At 40.9% G+C, this 17,792-nt stretch overlaps 1 protein-coding gene across 2 annotated transcripts in view; it reads right to left on the bottom strand.

Moving 5' to 3' along the window:
* The window catches only part of WASHC1 (WASH complex subunit 1), a 68,101-nt gene that overhangs the window by 24,486 nt on the left and 25,823 nt on the right, over positions 1-17,792 (bottom strand). For both annotated transcript variants that reach the window (XM_034402722.3, XM_034402721.3), the window contains exon 2: positions 15,979-16,133. In XM_034402722.3, the coding sequence (XP_034258613.1) occupies positions 15,979-16,127 (149 nt within the window). In that variant the 5' untranslated portion in view covers positions 16,128-16,133. The remainder of the gene's footprint in view (positions 1-15,978; positions 16,134-17,792) is intronic.

Raw genomic sequence — 17,792 nt, 5'->3', positions numbered from 1 at the left:
AGAGTCAGGTAGTGCATTCCAGGCATTGACCACTCTGTTGCTGAAGTCGTATTTTCTGCAGTCGAGTTTGGAGCGGTTTATCTTGAGTTTGTATCTATTATTTGCTCGTGTATTGTTGTGATTGAAGCTGATGACCAAAATGTTTAGCACACAGGTATCAAACTTGATACCACGCTTAATGAACTACAGGTAACACTTGATTTACAACCATAATTGAACCCAAAATTTCTGCTGCTAAGTGAGACCTTTTGTTAAATGAATTTTGCCCCATTCTACCACCTTTCTTGCCACATTTGTTAAGTGAATCCCTGCAGATGTTAAGTTGGTAACATGGTTAAGTGAATCTGGCTTCCCCATTGACTTTGAAGGTCACAAAAGGTGATCCCAGGATCACAGAATACTGCAACCATCAAAAATATGAGTCAGTTGCCAAGTGGTTGAATTTTGATCACGTGACAATGGTCATGAGTGTAAAAACCAATTATAAGTCACTTTTCAGTGCTGTTGTAATGTTGAATGGTCACTAAATGAACTGTTGTAAATTGAAGACTACCTATATCAGATTCACTTCTCTTCAGTTATTGAGCTTATATAGGGTCAATCATAGTTTCTTAGCCTCAGGTAGTGAACCGCAAATAAAGGGACAGGGAGGTGGGCAAGTGTTTTCCAAAATATATTAATCATTTAATTTATTCTCCATCTTCCTGCTTATACAAGCACTCATGATAGCATATAGCAATTAAAAAATATTGGCTGAAAAACACGACAATAAGCCCACTACAATCAAACTACCAGTACTTCAGGTAGAGAAAGTTGATCTTAATGGTTGCTTGAGCACAAATTTTATTATTAGAAACCTTACTATGGTTTTAAGAAAAAAAATGATTCATCACACCCAGTCATTAGTATTTGGATCTGGAACAGGTGAGAGTTTTATTAATTGCAAAGCAGAAGTACAGAAATTGGCTCTATGGAAATAGACAGAACATGGACCATCCAGGGTGGGCATGAATGATGAAAGGAAACAAATAGAATGGAATATCAGACCAATCCTAGTGACTATTTCAGAGTAACCAAGGAGCTCAGGTTTTTTTTTTTTATTACTTCTTGTTATTGCAAAAACAATAGTTTCCTAACATTTGGGTTACAAATGGCTAAAATAATTACATTAGTCCACTTAGAAACAACTGAATATTATATTATCCAGAACAGTAAAATGGATAATAGCTAGAAAAAAGTAATCATAATTCTTGGTATTTTAATAACTATTCTATGACAGAATTGTAACAGAGTTGAACATACCATATTATTATATTAATATTACCATATTATCATAACATATAATCATACCATATATGGCAAGGGTGTCAAACTCAATTTCATTGAGACCCACATCAGGATTGTGTTTGACCTCAGAGGGCCGGAGTGGGTGATGCCGGGGTGGGAGTGGCCAGCTTGACGTCATTTGTGTCGGCGGCACCTGTGGTGGCCCAAGCGCTCTGCCAGAGAAAACGGGCTCCAGAGCTCCATTTTTGGCTGCGACGGCGTCCTGCAACCCTCTGCCAGCGAAAACAGAGGATTTCCATTTTCGCTGACAGAAGCACCAAGGGCCGGTCCTTTGCTGTTTCCAGGGAAGCCCCGTGGGCCAGATTTAAACACCCCGTGGGCAAGATCTGGCCCCCGGGCCTTGAGTTTGACATCCCTGATATATGATATAATACCATACCACATTGTCAATGATTGACAACCAGAATTGTAAAAGGGAGATACTTAGAAATTGGACTGCTTACAACTTTATGCATGGATAAAGGCAAGAGACTCAAAGAAGGCAAGTAAGCAATTAAGAAAAAAGCCTATAAAAGCATGAATGAATGAGATACTGTATTTGATGTAAAATCATCCATAAGGTAAGCATGTCTTACATGGAATCAAGTCCCTGAATTCAATATCAGTCACCCTGGGAATGTTCCCCTTCTCTCATTTTTCTGTTGTGCATGCAGAGAAATGGCTGCATTATAGCTTCATGCTCTGTTACAACTCTGTCAGTGCATAACCAACAGAATAGTTTGGAGAATTACTCTTCTTTAATTAATTGTGCAAGGAGGCCTCTTGGATGGGGTAACATGCTGAAAACAGCTGGTGCCCAGGGAATTCATAGCACAAAATGAAAAAGGCAGTGAAATTCTGTTTGTTTTCATGACATTTGGATTCATAGGGAAGCAGACAATTGGAAGGAGATCAGAATTATGCTTTTAATGGCCATGGTGGCTCAGTGGTTAGAATGTAGTACTGCAGGCTAACTCTGCTCTCACTGCCAGGAGTTCGATTCCTTCGATCCTCACTAGCTCAAGGTTGACTCAGCCTTCCATCCTCATGAGGTCGGTAAAATGAAGACCCAGATTGTTAGGGGAAATATGCTGACTCTGTAACACTGTTTAGAGAGGGCTGTAAAGCACTGTGAAGTGGGATATAAGTGCTATTGCTATTAATAAATGCAGGTAGTCCTCAATTTATGACCAGTTGCTTAGTGATCATATAAAGTTATACTGGACCTCTCAAAAATTGCTTATGACCCATTTTTGAAGTTCCAACATTGTTCCATCCCACAGTCATATGACCACATTTTGGGTACTTGGTAACCGACCCACACTTACGGCTGTTTGCAGAGCCCTGGGAGCCAAATGATCATGATTTATGAGGGTGTTTTATTTCTGGTTTCGGGCAAAAAAATGGCACACAGTGAACAATAGGTTCATTTACAAACACTGTGTTTGTTTGTTGCTGAAAAGGCAATAAAATTAGGTCAAATCACCGGATGACCCTTTTATGACTATCACAACTTGTGACCATAAATGTCAGGCTCAATTAAGGTCTTAACCCAAGGACTACCGGTACCAGATTGCTTGGCAACACTTAATGGCAGGCCAGCCAGCACAACTTGCCTTGAAGAGATAGTCATGCAAGAGGTCATTTGCAATCTAGTTCTGGTCAATCTTCCCACAGTAAACTGTGGGAAGGAGGATGGGGGGGGATGGGGGAGAAAGGGTGGGAAATTAGGGAATTACGGTACTGCTCAACATTAGAAACAAATACAGATGGTGATTACCTTAGAATAACCATTGAGTTCAATTTAACAACATTCACACTCATTATTTTGTTATTTATTTATTCAGTGCACAAGCTGCCTCTGTTGCTGAAGTGAGTCCATGCAATTTAAAGCACATTAAGATATTAAAAGTAGAAAAACAATAAACCCAAACGAAAACCACATTACCACATCAGGGAAGGAAAAGAGATATAAATACTGAGAGGTTAATATCCCAATACCAGCGCAAAATAACAAATCAGTATGGCTTAGGTCCTGCAAAAAAAAAGGCATATTTTAGGCCTTTCCTAAATAACAGCAGGGCCTGGACTGTGTGGTATTTTGGACAATGCTCCAAAAGCAGAGCTGGACATAGAAAAACTACATCTCCAAGATCTCAGTTTTACTGATGGACCTGGAGTAGGTCAGATTTACTATATCAAAATAGGACAGGCAGACATAAATGAAGATAAGTAATCATGCAGATATCCAGGTCCTGAGCCATGAAGGGGTTTTAGCATCTTGAATTGCTCTCAGAAACATTATGGGAATTTGTGGAGCTTGTGAAGCAGAAATGTTACCTGGAAAAACCAAGGTGTACACATAACTGCTTGAGCAGCTTCATTCTGGACCAGGTGAAGCTTCCAACTGGCCTTTGAAAGCAGCTCCATGTAAAATGCATTACAGTAGTCCAGATGCAAAGTGACTACATCATGAATGACCCTGAGTAGGTCATTCTGATCCTGGAAAAGATACGAGTGGTGCATGAATTTGCACAAACGTCTTTCTGGCTGTGATGGCACTTGCTGTTCATGATAATCTTGAGATTATCTTGAACTCATCAGTCACACAATGCAAGAATGTTTTCATAAGAACCTTTGGGAATGTACATACTTCAGACGTATATACACTGTGTATAATACACCTTCATTTTGCAACTATTCTGACTACAAATGCAGAAGCTCAATCATCAGGGCAGAGTTATTTGCTGATTTCTGAAATATGAACTTTTCCCGTTCCACCTTGAATTCTTATCCTGCATTTTTCTAACAGAAATATGAGGCAACACAATCTAACTTTCATAGTGGGATGGAGAATTGAGGCTAATAAACCAATGAAATACCATTCCTTTTCCTACCCAAGTTCATTATTTTAATGAAGATGACATGCAGTGGTTTAGCTGGATTCTATGTAGATAGTGCGACTATTAAGATGAGGTGGGGAAATGGCCTGCATCATTTCTGAATACAGAGAATGGAATCCAATGTTGAATGTAATAACTCCTTGTGGAGGAAAATGACATAGCCTTTTACTCATGGTAGTAACTTGGGCACCGCTTCCCCATTTTAGAAGAAAGAAGACCATGAAGAATATCCCAGATGAAGGAGACAGAATGAGACAACTTGCCATGGCCAACTTGCTGCAGTCATCTCGCCACTGCTAACTCACCATGGGACAAATCGTTGCAACCAATTCACCATAGGATAATTCCATGTGAGACATACTCAATGTGGTAAGTGTTATCCGCCACCATTTCTTTGAAATTATTTCCATTTTTGTGGAAATGGACAAAAATGAAAATGTTGTTGAAGAAACAGTGATGGATAACATTGAGTTTATTGTGTGGTGAGTTGTTCCCATGATGAATTGGCCGTGGCGAGTTGGCCTGCGATGAGTTGGCCACGGCGAGATAGCGGCGAGTTGGCCATGGTGAAATGGCCGTGATACGTTGGCCTCAGCAAGTTGTCCTAGACCCCAGGGAAAGGGCCAGGAATATCACTCTCCTTTCCCTTCAAAGATAAAGCAATCCTATAAACCCCAAGCCTAAACTCTTATTAACTCATGAAAAAGAAATAGATGCTTTCAGTTTAGAGCTGCTTAGGAGAGCAGTTAAAAGTCTATCAGTCCCACCTTCATCTCAAAAGTTTTAACAGCAGCAAATTGCAGCGTGTGCTTTTGCCCCACAGACAAATAAGTTCAAGCAATCTGTCAGAAGGGGTAGAACATCCCCCTCCCACTGTTGGCTTTCTACTCTTTTCATTTTCAGATTTAAAAACAGCTTCTTCACCTCCTCTTTGAAGTCTGAGTAAGTGCAATCAAAAAGTTGACGGTTAAAAAATCCCCTGAGAAAATATAATCAAGGTTCCTTCTTTCCTTCCATTAAGCAATTGGTTATTATACTAATTAATGTTTATCACATTTTGATTACTCCTTGAGCCTGATTTCCAGGTGCTGAGTTGCTAGTAGTCAGTCCCACTTTGGGAGGTGCAAAATTGCCTTGCAGGAAAAGTAAAGATCAAAGCTATCAGGTTCTACGTGGGCAGGCCTATGCACAGCACAGAATCTCTTATGCACAGACCTCGTGGAGCATGTGCCACATGTTCTTGCCCTATAAAATCTCTTTATAAGGAGGAGCTGCTTTGCAAGCAGCACTTTGTATCTTGAAGCTAACCAGGAAAGTAATCAGGGAATGGTGCCCTTCAACTGAATGCAATATCCATTCTGTAGGACAGTGTATCTCAGGCTTGTCTGTTTGAAGATGCATGGACGTCAACTCATGCTGGCTGGGGAATTCTGGGAATTGAAGTCTGCACATCTTGATACAGACACAGAAAAAGGATTTTAAAGTACTCCAAAAATGCCAGTTAGAGAGTCCATGAAAAGGAGCTAGATAAGAAAATGTTTCTAAGGCAGGACTGAGTTAATGAACTGGAGCCACACTGGAAGAGGAGGTGTGTTTAAACTAATTTCAACTCAGTCTCTGACCAATGACATGAGGATAACCCATTCAATTGACTCTCTAAGCAGCGCAATGGAGAATGGAAGTTTCATTCAGTTCTAAGGACATCTTTCTCTGACCACTTTCCCTGTCAGTTTCGAAATACAAGTGCTGCTTGCAAAACAGCTCCTTCTTATAAAGAAATTTCAAAAGCCCAAAGCTACTTAAAATGAACTCTTTGTATGATCTGCCCTACAAAAATCCTGTTTCAGTTTCTGAGGGCAGCATAGAGGGATTCCCTCATAACATTGGCTGTCCTTGAATAAGTTTAAGGGTTCAAGGGATTTGCCTGAAAGAAGCAGGGCCACAAGCTTTCTAGTGTATTTTTTTCCCCTGATCTCATTTGCTTAACAGACATAGTAATGAGCAAGTTCAGCTAAGCTTTACCAGAATAGTCAAACAGTTTTAGTTCCCCAGCTAATGTTTTGCATTCTTTGGTGAATAATTCTCCCCCTCAGGTTCCAAAGTGTGGGCGACAATCGTTTCTTTTCTAAGGCGCTCTAACATTTAGCTGAAAGCTATTCTAAACATGAATCACTTATTCGAATATGCATTTAAGATATGTGGGTATCAAGTGTGCCTGCACCAGTCAATGTTGCTAAATAGTAGAACTATTTCTATCTGAATTAAGACAGGAGAATCTATTAGCAATTTTCCATCTCTCTCAATTGCTATTCTGACAGTTGGCCTGGATCCCATTGGTAACCCTCCGATTGGGAAATCTTGATCTTCTTATCTACCGTCTGTCTTCTGGCATCTAACATGCCATTTGCTTTGGTTACTGATTAGTCTTAAAGTGCTTTTCCTCTTCACAGAGTCTTTTCCCAACTTCCCCCCATTTAGGATCAAATGAACCACCAGAAGTACCAAAAACCACCACTTGGGAATCACCAGCCACTCTTTCTCAGTTAACAGTCCCTTTTCAACAACCAATAAAACTCTGTAAGTCTTCATTAGACAATTTACCATATTTTTTGGAGTATAAGATGCACTTTTTTCCCCTCTAAAAGAGGCTGAAAATTTGGGTGCGTTTTATAATCTGAACGTAGCCCTGCCCACCCATTGGCCCCCACCCTTCGGCCTCCGCGCGTCCTCTTCCTGGCTGCAGAGATTGCCACCAAAAATGGCTTGTGTTTTTGGGCTCCGTGCATCGCATTTTCAACCTCCAAATGTTCCGTTTGAGAGCCCTTCAAGGCTGCGGGGATCGCCAAAGCACATCACTGCTGATGGCCGCCCCAAAACATGACACGTTTGGAGGCTGAAAACTCAACGTGCAGTGCCCAAAATGGCTCCCCGGAACAGCTGCTGCCTTCTCTTACCCCTTCTGCGCTTCGCCTGCTTTAGTCATTCGAGCTCCCTCCAATGACCAGCTGTGCTTTTGAAGCTGTTTTTCAGCCCCAATGCGAGCGAAGCGATCTTCCACACTTTGCCTGCTTTTCTAATTGCTGCTCCCTCCGACGATCAGCTGTGCTTTAGAAGCTGTTTTTTAGCCCCAACCAGCCCCAACCTCAAAACCAGCGGGCGAACTAATGTGCTGAAGCTGACCAGGCTAAGGACGCTAGCCAGATGAATACCTAGTAGGCAGAATTTTTTCCCCCCTATTTTCCTCCCCAAAAACTAAGGTGCGTCTTATACTCCGAAAAATATGGGTAACTGATTTGCTGTCATTTAATTTTCAAACTTCTCGTCTCCAGGCTTGTCCCAAAGGGGCTTTTTCCAAAAGGCCACAGAACTTCCTTGCTTTTTCCTTTGAAAACGTTTAGCTTCTCATCCATTATAACCCCTGGTGGGGTTTCCAAGGTTTCCTGCCCCTTTTCCTACGAAAGCTTTCCTAAATTAACCAAGCTAATCCCTACTCTCAGCTCCTTATCTGGAAGAGAATACAAGTTGGATTGGGAGTCTACACAGAATACCACAAAGAGCCCTTCAAATGCTATGGTGGAGGGCAGACAAGTCACAGAGTCTTTCCGTGTGACTCAGGGCTTCATTCTGACATTTCTAAGTAACGCAGAACAGAGTTGACAGGTTAGTTATCATTTGGAGCCGCAGATGCTACAATGAAAGTCCATTAATACTTCCTTTAAAAGCTGTCTGTCAATCATGTTTCAATTCTGAGAAATACAGAATACATATTAAAATTGGTTTGCAAGTAACTGGAAGGACTTCAGAGGAAAATGACTGATGGGGATGATTAAGCTGAGACAACTTATAGCACCACGAAGGCAGCCATCAGCAGACTATGACCGGATTAATGATTTTTTGAGTTCAGCAGCTGGTATTAAAAAAAGAGAATACTAAACATAAGAGCTGATATAAACCATCCAGTTGAATGATCCAATACTGTCCAATTATGAGCCAGTTAACTGAAGACTATTTGTAATATATTCCAAGAATGTCACTGAGTAGGTGTTTGCAGTTTTCTTCAATATGGCACCCAGAAGCCGCTAGCCCCAGTCGTAGGCAATTCTAATAACACAGTTAAGTTAGAAAATGTTATGCTACCGGAGGCTGCACAGCCCTTTCCACATGTAATTCTCTGTGCCAAAAATAAATTTCTAAGATGTAGCTAAAATCATGATAAGAGCCTGAGTTGATCTGGGAGAGAAACTGAAGAGGTTTCTCACTACTGTTAGCAATTCAGCTCATAACCTTGAGTGTCACTTCTGTATTGATGCAACCAGTGCAGCAAAACAAGGAAAGATCCCATCTGACTGTTTGACGAATTAAAGCCCATAAAATTGACTTGGAAATATCGAGCAGGTAGTTATATAAATGCACAAAATCTATCATTCTGGGGGGGGGGGGAAATGATCTCACGCTGCTATAGATCTACCACGAAAGGTATCTCAATATAGCATTTCATGAACAATCTGATTTAAGAAGCCCCACAAACGTTTACTCCTCTTTTATTATAAGCACATTTAGTAGCATGTGATTGTAACACTACGATTGAGTTAAGGGAACTTTAACTTTTCACATATTCCCCACTTGTATGGAAAAGGTTAACAGAACATTTAAATAGTCATTACAAGTCCAAGCGAGCTTGTGGTGCGCAGTCCCCAAATGCTTTGAGTGTAATCAAATTGCAATTTTTGAAGTGACAGAAGGGGAGAAATGGTTAAATATACGACTGGAAAGTAATTATATTCATTTTTAATTAAAAGTAAATGAAATTAATTTTAACTGTTAACTAGATCCTACCCACTGTTCTTTGGAATGCAGTCCTGCCACAGACGTATACAAATGTTGAAATTCTGCAGTTATAACTGCTGGAATGCTTGAGTCCTCTTTGTTTATCCTTCCCCAAGCTTGCCTTGTCCTCCTGTGCAAATTTTTGCAACCTTTTCCTTCATGAAGTCTACAACCCTTCTAGATTACAGGACGTCCTCAATTTACAACACTTCCTTTAGTGACCATTCAATGTTACAATGGCACTGAAAAAAGTGACTGAAAAGATTGTAAGTTTCACACTTACAACTTGTTGCAGCATTCCCATGGTCACGTGAATTCAGAGGTTGGCAACCGACTTGTATTTATGACGGCTGCATTGTCCTAGGGCAGCGATGGCTAACCTTTTCCGGACTGAGTGCCCAAAGTCCGCGCATGCGTGTGCGCCCAAACACCCAAATGCAATGTGCACGTGGCCCCCGTGCATGCCCCCTGCCCCCCTGTGCATGTGCCCTGCCCCCCCGTATGTGCACCCTGCCCGCGCCCCCTGCATGTGCCCCCCACATGAGCACGTGCCCCCCACACTCCCCCCACCCATGCACGGACCCGAAGACCAGGTGTCTGGCGGGAGGCGCGCATGCATGCACAGCAGAGCTGAACTGGGGTGACAGCACGTGTGTCATCAGAGAGAGCGCTGTGTGCCACCTCTAGCACACGTGCCATAGGTTCACCATCACGGTCCTAGGGTGACGTGATCATCTTTTGGGACCTTCCGACAAGCAAAGTCAATGGGGAAGCCAGATTCATTTAACAGCCATGTTACTAACTTTAACAACTGCAATGATTCACTTAACAACTGTGGCAAGAAAGGTCGTAAAATGGAGCAAAGCTCACTTAACATCTATCTCGCTTAGCAACAGAAATGTAGGGCTCAGTTGTGGTCATACGTTGAGGACTAACTGTACTGCAATGCCCTTTTTTCTTGATTTATCTCCCTCTAATCCTCCAGGTTCTTATTTTGCTGTTTGACGTCGTTTCTGCCTGCTGATCTGCCTACATGTTTTGCTTTCTGCATTTTAACTAGCTTCCTTATTCTTTGCGCATTCCCACTTTTTTAATTCATTCTAAAACTTAAAAGGATGTAATACTTGTCTACATGGCACTCTATAATTTAACATTAAAAAAAGCCTGAATGCAGTCAAGGCAACTTTTTTTGTTTTTGTTTTGGAGGTTTTGTTATCTGAAACCAACCACTGGAGTTTGCAAACCTTGCTTTATGGCTTAGAATATTGGGTAAACCCAGATAACTATAGTTTATTAGGAACACATAGACCATAGTTTAGCATAATATTTTGGGTTTTGTTGACATATTCTTAAAACTGAACTGTCTTCATATTTTACAAGCCAGCTAGAAAAAAGTAGAGCTAATTCATTTCTCTTCAGACACATGACAGATTTTATTTACCTCAAAGTACTGAGTTTTTGCTTTTTTTCAATTACTTAGCCAACAAAAGACTTTTCACCACCACCATCTCTCTCAAGACTTTCTAATTTCAAGCAAAACTAATTAACTAAAGTAAATTTAGTCCAAGAAAGAGAAGACGGCAGAGAGAAGTTGTAATCTACCAGCCAAGTGTGAAGAGCAGATCTTTCTCTCTTCCACTTTATTGCTAGCAGTTCTCAGCAATAGATATTTCAAGCCATCGAGTGTGATATCTCAAGACAGTTCACACACCACTAAATCTCTGACTGAAATCATGCTTGTAAAGTGAAGTGACTTCTCTGAATCTCTTCCTTCAGGGCTGAATGAATGGCAAAATAATAAATACTAAACCATACCAACAGAGCGTAAGATTAACTATGGTGGGGAAGCCCGGTTGTTGTTGCAATATAAATAGGCAAACAGTCCTTAATTTTTTTTTTTACTTTTTTTTTTTTTTTAAAAAAAACCTGTCATAGCAGCCTGCAAGTAGAACTTTTTTTTTTGAAGGATGTGACAGAAGTACCAAGAGACTGGTAGTTGCCATACGATAATTTCTGGTGAAAGTTACCATCTCTTGTAATTTTCTTCCTTTTATTTTTTTCCCTCTCCTTTCTAACAGCAGTTTCAATCCAATAAGAACAGAGCTGGAAGGGACCTTGGAGGTCTTCGAGTCAAGGAGACTCTATATCCGTGATGGTGAACCTATGGCACGCGTGCCACAGGTGGCACACGTAGCCATATCAGTGGGCACGCCAGCTTAGCTCTGGCGCATGCGTGCACCGGCCAACTGATTTTCGGGCCTTCTGACCCACTAGAAGTAGGGAAACAGGCTGTTTCTTGCCTCTGGAGGGCCTGGGGGGGGATGGGGAAGGCCTGTTTTTCTTTCTCACCTGGCTCCAGATCCTCTCTATGCATCTGGGGAGGCCCTCTGGAGGCCTGAAATGGAGTCTCTAGGAATCTCTGGAGGCTGGGGACAGCAAAAAAGTCACTTCCTGTCCCTGGGGAGTTGGGAAATGGGCCGTTTCAGGCTTCCGGAGGGCCTCCGAGGGAGTGGGGAAGGCTGTTTTCACCCTCCCCAGATGCACAGAGAGGATCTGGAGCCAGGTGAGAAAGAAAAATGGGCCTACCAGGCCATCATGTGCCAGGAGTGGGGGGGAGGGGGTTAGCAAATAGGATCACTTACAATATATTTAGTTATTTCCTACAAGAAAAGTTGCAACTGGCAAAAATTTTGGACAAGTCTGGAGGCCACATGTAAGGGTTTTAGAGATAACTCAAGACTCTTATCATCTCAGAAGTTCAACCCGCCATATTTTTTCCCTGAGGTTTCCAATACCCTTTCTGTTGACAATTTTCATTAATTAGTTCACAATTAAAATGAACGACCAACTAAAATGAAATATTGTTTTTGCGATTGGGGTCAAAAGCACTTTGTTTATCACATCATTTGGGGGGGGGGCTGTCCATCATTGACTGACATATTGCGTCTCCCCCCCTCAAAAGGAGGATAAATTTAATTTCTCAATGTTGAAGAACATTTGTCCTAAACAAGATGTGGAATCAGAATGGATTAAAGGACCAAGGAAAAAGAGGCGAAAACCCAAGATAAGCAATGCAAAGCAAGGTTTTAAAAATAATTACAATTGGAAATGTATGTTGGTATTAACGTTCTGGAAATAATTGAGTTGAGTCCTCCACATACTAGAGGGTGGGGGGTAGGCATCTCAGCAGATGTAAAGGGAAGAGCCTACAGGGAACATCGTTGTCTATGAGTCACATTGGTGCCCACAGGCACCATGTTGGAGATCTGGGACAGAGAAATTTTGTTTTTAAAATGAAAGCAGAAAGCCTTGGGATACTCGCTGCTCGCACTGACAGGAATAAGCTTCTACATTAAGGAAATTTTAGAACACAAGGGAAAAAAAACTCTTCTCACTGCACATTTGTTCCAAAGAGCTGTTGTGTCAGTTTGATATTAGGCCCAAGTTCTTTCGGCATATTCAGTGAACATGTTTCACCATAGGCACTCCCGATCCATGATCTCAGGAAGCAAATTCTCACTCTAATACCTCAAACGGAATGTTTTCCTCTGATAAGCTGAAGCTTTTTTTTTTTTTTTTTTACAAAAACAAAAAAATGTGAGATCTAGACACCTTATCTCAAGAAAACAGGAAGAAAAGGTCATTCTCTACTAAATGGCGAGTCCCTCACCTTGAAAGTTTCCCCCTGTGATTGGCATGGAACACCCAAGGTTGCGAAACTTTTAAAACAGAGGCCTGCATAATTACCAAATCATTATTAATTATATCGCAAAGCTCCAGGGCAAGGCAAAGGAAACAAAAGACCTGATGGAGTCTCTTCTATTGTTGGAAAGAATTAATAATTACAGTCATACGTGTACTCAAGAGTGAGAGCAGAACCGAGCTGGTGTTCCAAGGTTTGATTATGACAGGCATGTTAAGAGAAGTACAAGAATGGAAGATTGCTAAAATGCCAAGAAATTAAAACACTCCAACCTGGTTATCTTTATATGGATAAAGTATATGAAAATTTTATGGAAGTTAACAGCCTGTTGGAGAAACCAGACCATGTCTAACAGCTTATAGCTATTGATAAAGAGTTTTGCAATCTTCTTAGAGGTTTCTGAAGAATGGTGACCCAAGAGAAGGGTGACGCTCTCTGGATTGCAACAACAGTTAGAATTATTAACATTTGGGAGGTTATTATTTAATAAGATTTTTAATTATTTTTATTGCACAGACTAGAACAGGATTTAAAATTTGTGCTTACATTTACCTCTGGGTCACAAAATTAATTGCTATTTGCCCCTAGGAGGCATTAACCAGAAGGGTAATCTTATCTATACATTGGAATATCATAGTCATTATTTCCTCTGAATTTTAACTTTTTGCATTTTGGTGTTTTATAAGACAACTTGCCCAAGTAAGGAGAACATTCTAAAAGTTAATTTGCTTTCTCCTAAATGTTATAGAAATGTATCTATATGGTTTATTTACATCTGACATTAAGCTCCTTGTTTTTAAGGAGAAAAAAAGGGGACAATATTTTTTAAAATGTAAAGGCCACCTAGAAAACTAAGTTTTATAATTGTGTGGCGCTAAAGGTCACATGCCATTTCAACTGTATATGAGTTGGCGTGTAAATGGGTTTCCACTATAGTAAGAGGATTAAAGTACTGGATGTAACAAAATAACCTCATCTTACCAAATACCACTCCAAGGGACAGCAAAACCAACTACAACCAAACAAGAGAACCAATGCAGGAACGGTCCATGCTCATGCCAGTAACCCAAGACCCTTTGAGATAGGTAGGTCTTAATGGCTTTCTAAAACCTTAGCAGAATTGTTCTACAGAAAAGGGGGCAATGAAGAGAAAGGCCACTCCATTGGTCCTTGATAATAACACTCCCCAGAGGTGCCCTCCTATTTGGATATTATCAGATGATGATACTGGGCCTAGGCAGTTCCACAGAAACCTAGGTCATGAAGGACTTTAAAGGTAACAACCTAACTCTTGAAGTTACCAAGTAACTCTAGTCCAGCTTCTGAACCAACACTGTTTTGCTGATGAAAGGAGGAGGTCTTTAATAAGTAAGCCCACCATATTGTGGACCAGATACAGCTTCTAAAGGATTTTCAAGGGGAAGTGTATTGCAATTTATTGCAACAGTCCATCTAAGAGGTGGCCATGGCATGACAGACTTGAAGAAAGAGCCTCTTGAATACAAAACATAACACAGCAAAGATTCTCACTGCCATAGTTGCCAGCTGCTCCTTGAACAATAGTTGTAAATCCATGGGACTCCCAGATTACAAACCAGTTTGGCATGAATATTCAAAATGGAATATTACTGGTTTTGTATCATTTCTGAACCCTACTGTCTTTCCATCATGCTATGACTGAACCTAAATCTGTTCCAGACCCTAACAGTACCTTGACTTTGTTCAACCTGAAGTCAAGCTTAGTACTGACATACTAATGACAAGTGACACTATACTCCCCCAATTGTGATGAAATGTGGTAAGGAGCTGGATTCCCAAGAGAAGGGGGTGCATTCCAGAAGAGGTAACTCATCCTGATGTTATATTTGAAAGAAAAAGTGAAGATAGTCCTTCCCTAATAGTTCAGAGTATATTGTAGATGCAGACAGGAAACTGCTTGGTCTGGCAGGATTTTGTCTATAGGTATGAAAATAACTCTGAGTAAATAACTCAGCTTGAAAGAATCACCATGTGTCGTTCTTGGTTTTGAGCCTGGTACCAATGGTTTTATGTGGATATTAAGTAGGAAAGAGAATCAAGACCTGTGGCATAGCAGAAGATCCTTCAGAGCAGGGGTGCCAAACTCGATTTCAATGAGGGCTGCAACAGGGTTATGTTTGACCTTGGAGGGCTGGGTGTGGGTGGGTGTGGCCGGGGTGGGCGTGGCCATGGTGGGCATTTGACACAGGCTCGAGATGCATTTTTCCCCCTTCTCTTCTTTCTTTCCACAGTTCTTTACTATAATCATTTTTCTATCTCTTCTACCAGATATTACTGGCAAACATTTATTACTTATTCTTCATACTCTACTAAACTTTTTATTTCTAAATTTATACCCCATTGTTTAATAGTAAATTGGTTTTCCAGGCATAAATTACATGATAATACAAAATCTAACAGCAGAGGTAAATTTCCAGGATAGTAAATAGAAATGGCTGTCAATTACAGATTGCTGATTGTAGATTAAATGGACCTACAGTATGTAAAATCTGGCATTAAACTCTAGTATTAACATAGGATATTGCTTGTTTTTTATCCACATCAAGCACTTACTTCATTGTAATCCGGGCCTCCTGCAACACTCTGCCGGCCAGAAACAGGACAGCAGAAGCACTGTGGGCCAGTCCTTTGATATTTCCAGGCCAGCCCCATGGGCCAGGTTTAAGCACCCCTGAATACTGTACTGGAATCTTTCCTTGGGTTCCTAGCTTCCTAGTCATGCTGGCTACCCCTTTCTGAATAATTTTCAGCCTATCTGTAGCTCCAAGGTTGCAACTGTGGTTTGCATGCAGCTGTAGACACAATATGATAATAAACCACCCAATAGTTGCTGGTGCAACAGTAATATATCATAGCCCCAATCTAATGGTTAAACCTGCCCCCAATACTAACAAACCATATATCAAATCTAAATTACATCCCTCTTTCCAAAGTCAGCTATATTTGGAAAATTGCACTCTTACCATCAACACCCATGAGAATTCTTTCAAGATTCTCGTACTTAGACAAATGAGAACTCACAGAGCTACTTTCAAAGCTACTGATCCACTACTGAAGACAAGAAAAAACAAAAACAAAAAACCAGACCAACTGACTATGCAGTTTTCTTCACGTCCTGAAGAAAAACACACAAACATGTCATTTTTCTCCTTCTGGGGTTCTAATATAAGCGACCCTTACCTGTTGAAGATGTCACCTGAGATTTTTTGCAGATATTGAAGGGTGTCTGCTATCTGATGAATAGCTTCTTCCCTGCGGAGGTCAGGTTGGATGAGGGGAACAGAATATGTCTGACCTTCCAGGAAATACTTCTGGGTCATAGTGGACATCTTCACCTGCAAAGAAACCAACAGTCTATTTGATTCCAGGAACTCACATTTCTTTCATTTTTAAATTAGAAGGGAACACAGATTGTTCTACCAGGTATTTGCAACAAGAAAACCTTCAAAACAGGTATCTCCAGAACAGAGACAAAGTGTGCTTCTCCAGATGATGGGTCCCTGATGCTCTCTGAGCTGGGTTGTTTTCTTGCAGATGTTTCATTACCCAAACTAGGTAACATCATCAATGGTAGTGACTATGGTACTGGAGATGTTATCTAGTTTGGGTAATGAAACATCTGCATGAAAACAACCCAGCTCAGAGAGCACCAGGGACCCATTGTTTCAACCCTGAGCTACAAATATTCTCCTTGATTGGCTTCTCCAAATGTTGAACAACCCCCATTAATCTCATATAATTCAATGTGAAGGCCATCTGGGATAGTTCCTTATTGTCCACAAGCAATTTCTCCTATTATTGGTAATGACTACCCATGTCAACATCAAAGACTAGAAGACCTATTTTTGTTTCGTTGCCTTTAAAAATCTGATTTGCCCGTGTGATTTTCTTTATTCTTTGTTGCATCAAATAAAATATAACATTGTTGGTACCACGTCAGAATCACACAATTCTTATTCTCTTCGTTGAAATTATTCTGGCCAGGCAAAGTCAGTGGGGAAGCCAGATTCACTTAGCAACCGTGTTACTAATTTAATAACTGCAATGATTCACTTAGCAACTTTGGCAAGGAAGGTCGTAAAAATGGAACAAAACTCACTTAACAAATGTGTCACTTGGCAACCGAAATTTTGGGCTCAACTGTGGTCATAGGTCGAGGACCACCTGCATTGTATCTCATCTCAAGCAAAATGTTTTCAAGGAAAAAGAACCCAAGAAAGTCCAGTTGCCTTCTGGAAAGCACCTTTGAGGCTATCATGACCTTGATGATTGAGAATCTCCATAGACACATCCTTCCAGTGGTGGAATTCAATTTTTTTTTGTGGGTGTGGCTTGGTGGGCGTGGTATGGCTTGGTAGGCGTGGCAGGGGAAGGCTATTGCAAAATCCCCATTTCCTCCCCACTCCTAGGGGAAGGATTTTGCAAAATCCTCATTTCCACCCCACTCTGGGGCCAGCCAGAGGTGGTATTTGCCGGTTCTCTGAACTACTCAAAATTCCTGCTACCAGTTCTCCAGAACCTGTCAGAACCTGCTGAATAGCACCCCTGCATCCTTCATATATATTATGTCTACTGACAACAGCATTATGCATTGGGCTTTGGAACAGAAATCAAACTATCTTGCAAAAGAGCAGAATAAGCTCTGATTTAGCAGTTCTCCATGGTAAGGATGTGCCAGTCTCCAAGGCAGGCAAGCAAGCAAGATGTATTTATTTTGTGTAAGCGAGGCAGCAGCAGATACTCAGGTATGTCAGACGAAGAAGAGAGAGATAAAGCCTATTTTTATCCTCCTTTAATTAAACTATGTTCAGTGGTGTTATTAAGCAGTAATCAAAAATGCAGATGATATTGATTTGATTGGCATAAGGTGCAGTGCACTGAATAGTAAAAACCAGTGCCCCTATAAATAGGGCTAATCATCATCTTGATGGGAGAAAAGGAAGTGAGGAAAAAAAGCAGCATAACTCGAGGTGTAATTAGACCCTCCAGCAACC

Source organism: Pantherophis guttatus, chromosome 7, assembly GCF_059756535.1.
Source record: "Pantherophis guttatus breed Tessera chromosome 7, ASM5975653v1, whole genome shotgun sequence".
In the NCBI taxonomy this organism is placed as follows: domain Eukaryota; kingdom Metazoa; phylum Chordata; class Lepidosauria; order Squamata; family Colubridae; genus Pantherophis; species Pantherophis guttatus.
The sequence above is the reverse complement of the archived record's forward strand: the minus strand, read 5'-3'. Positions and strand labels throughout refer to the sequence as shown.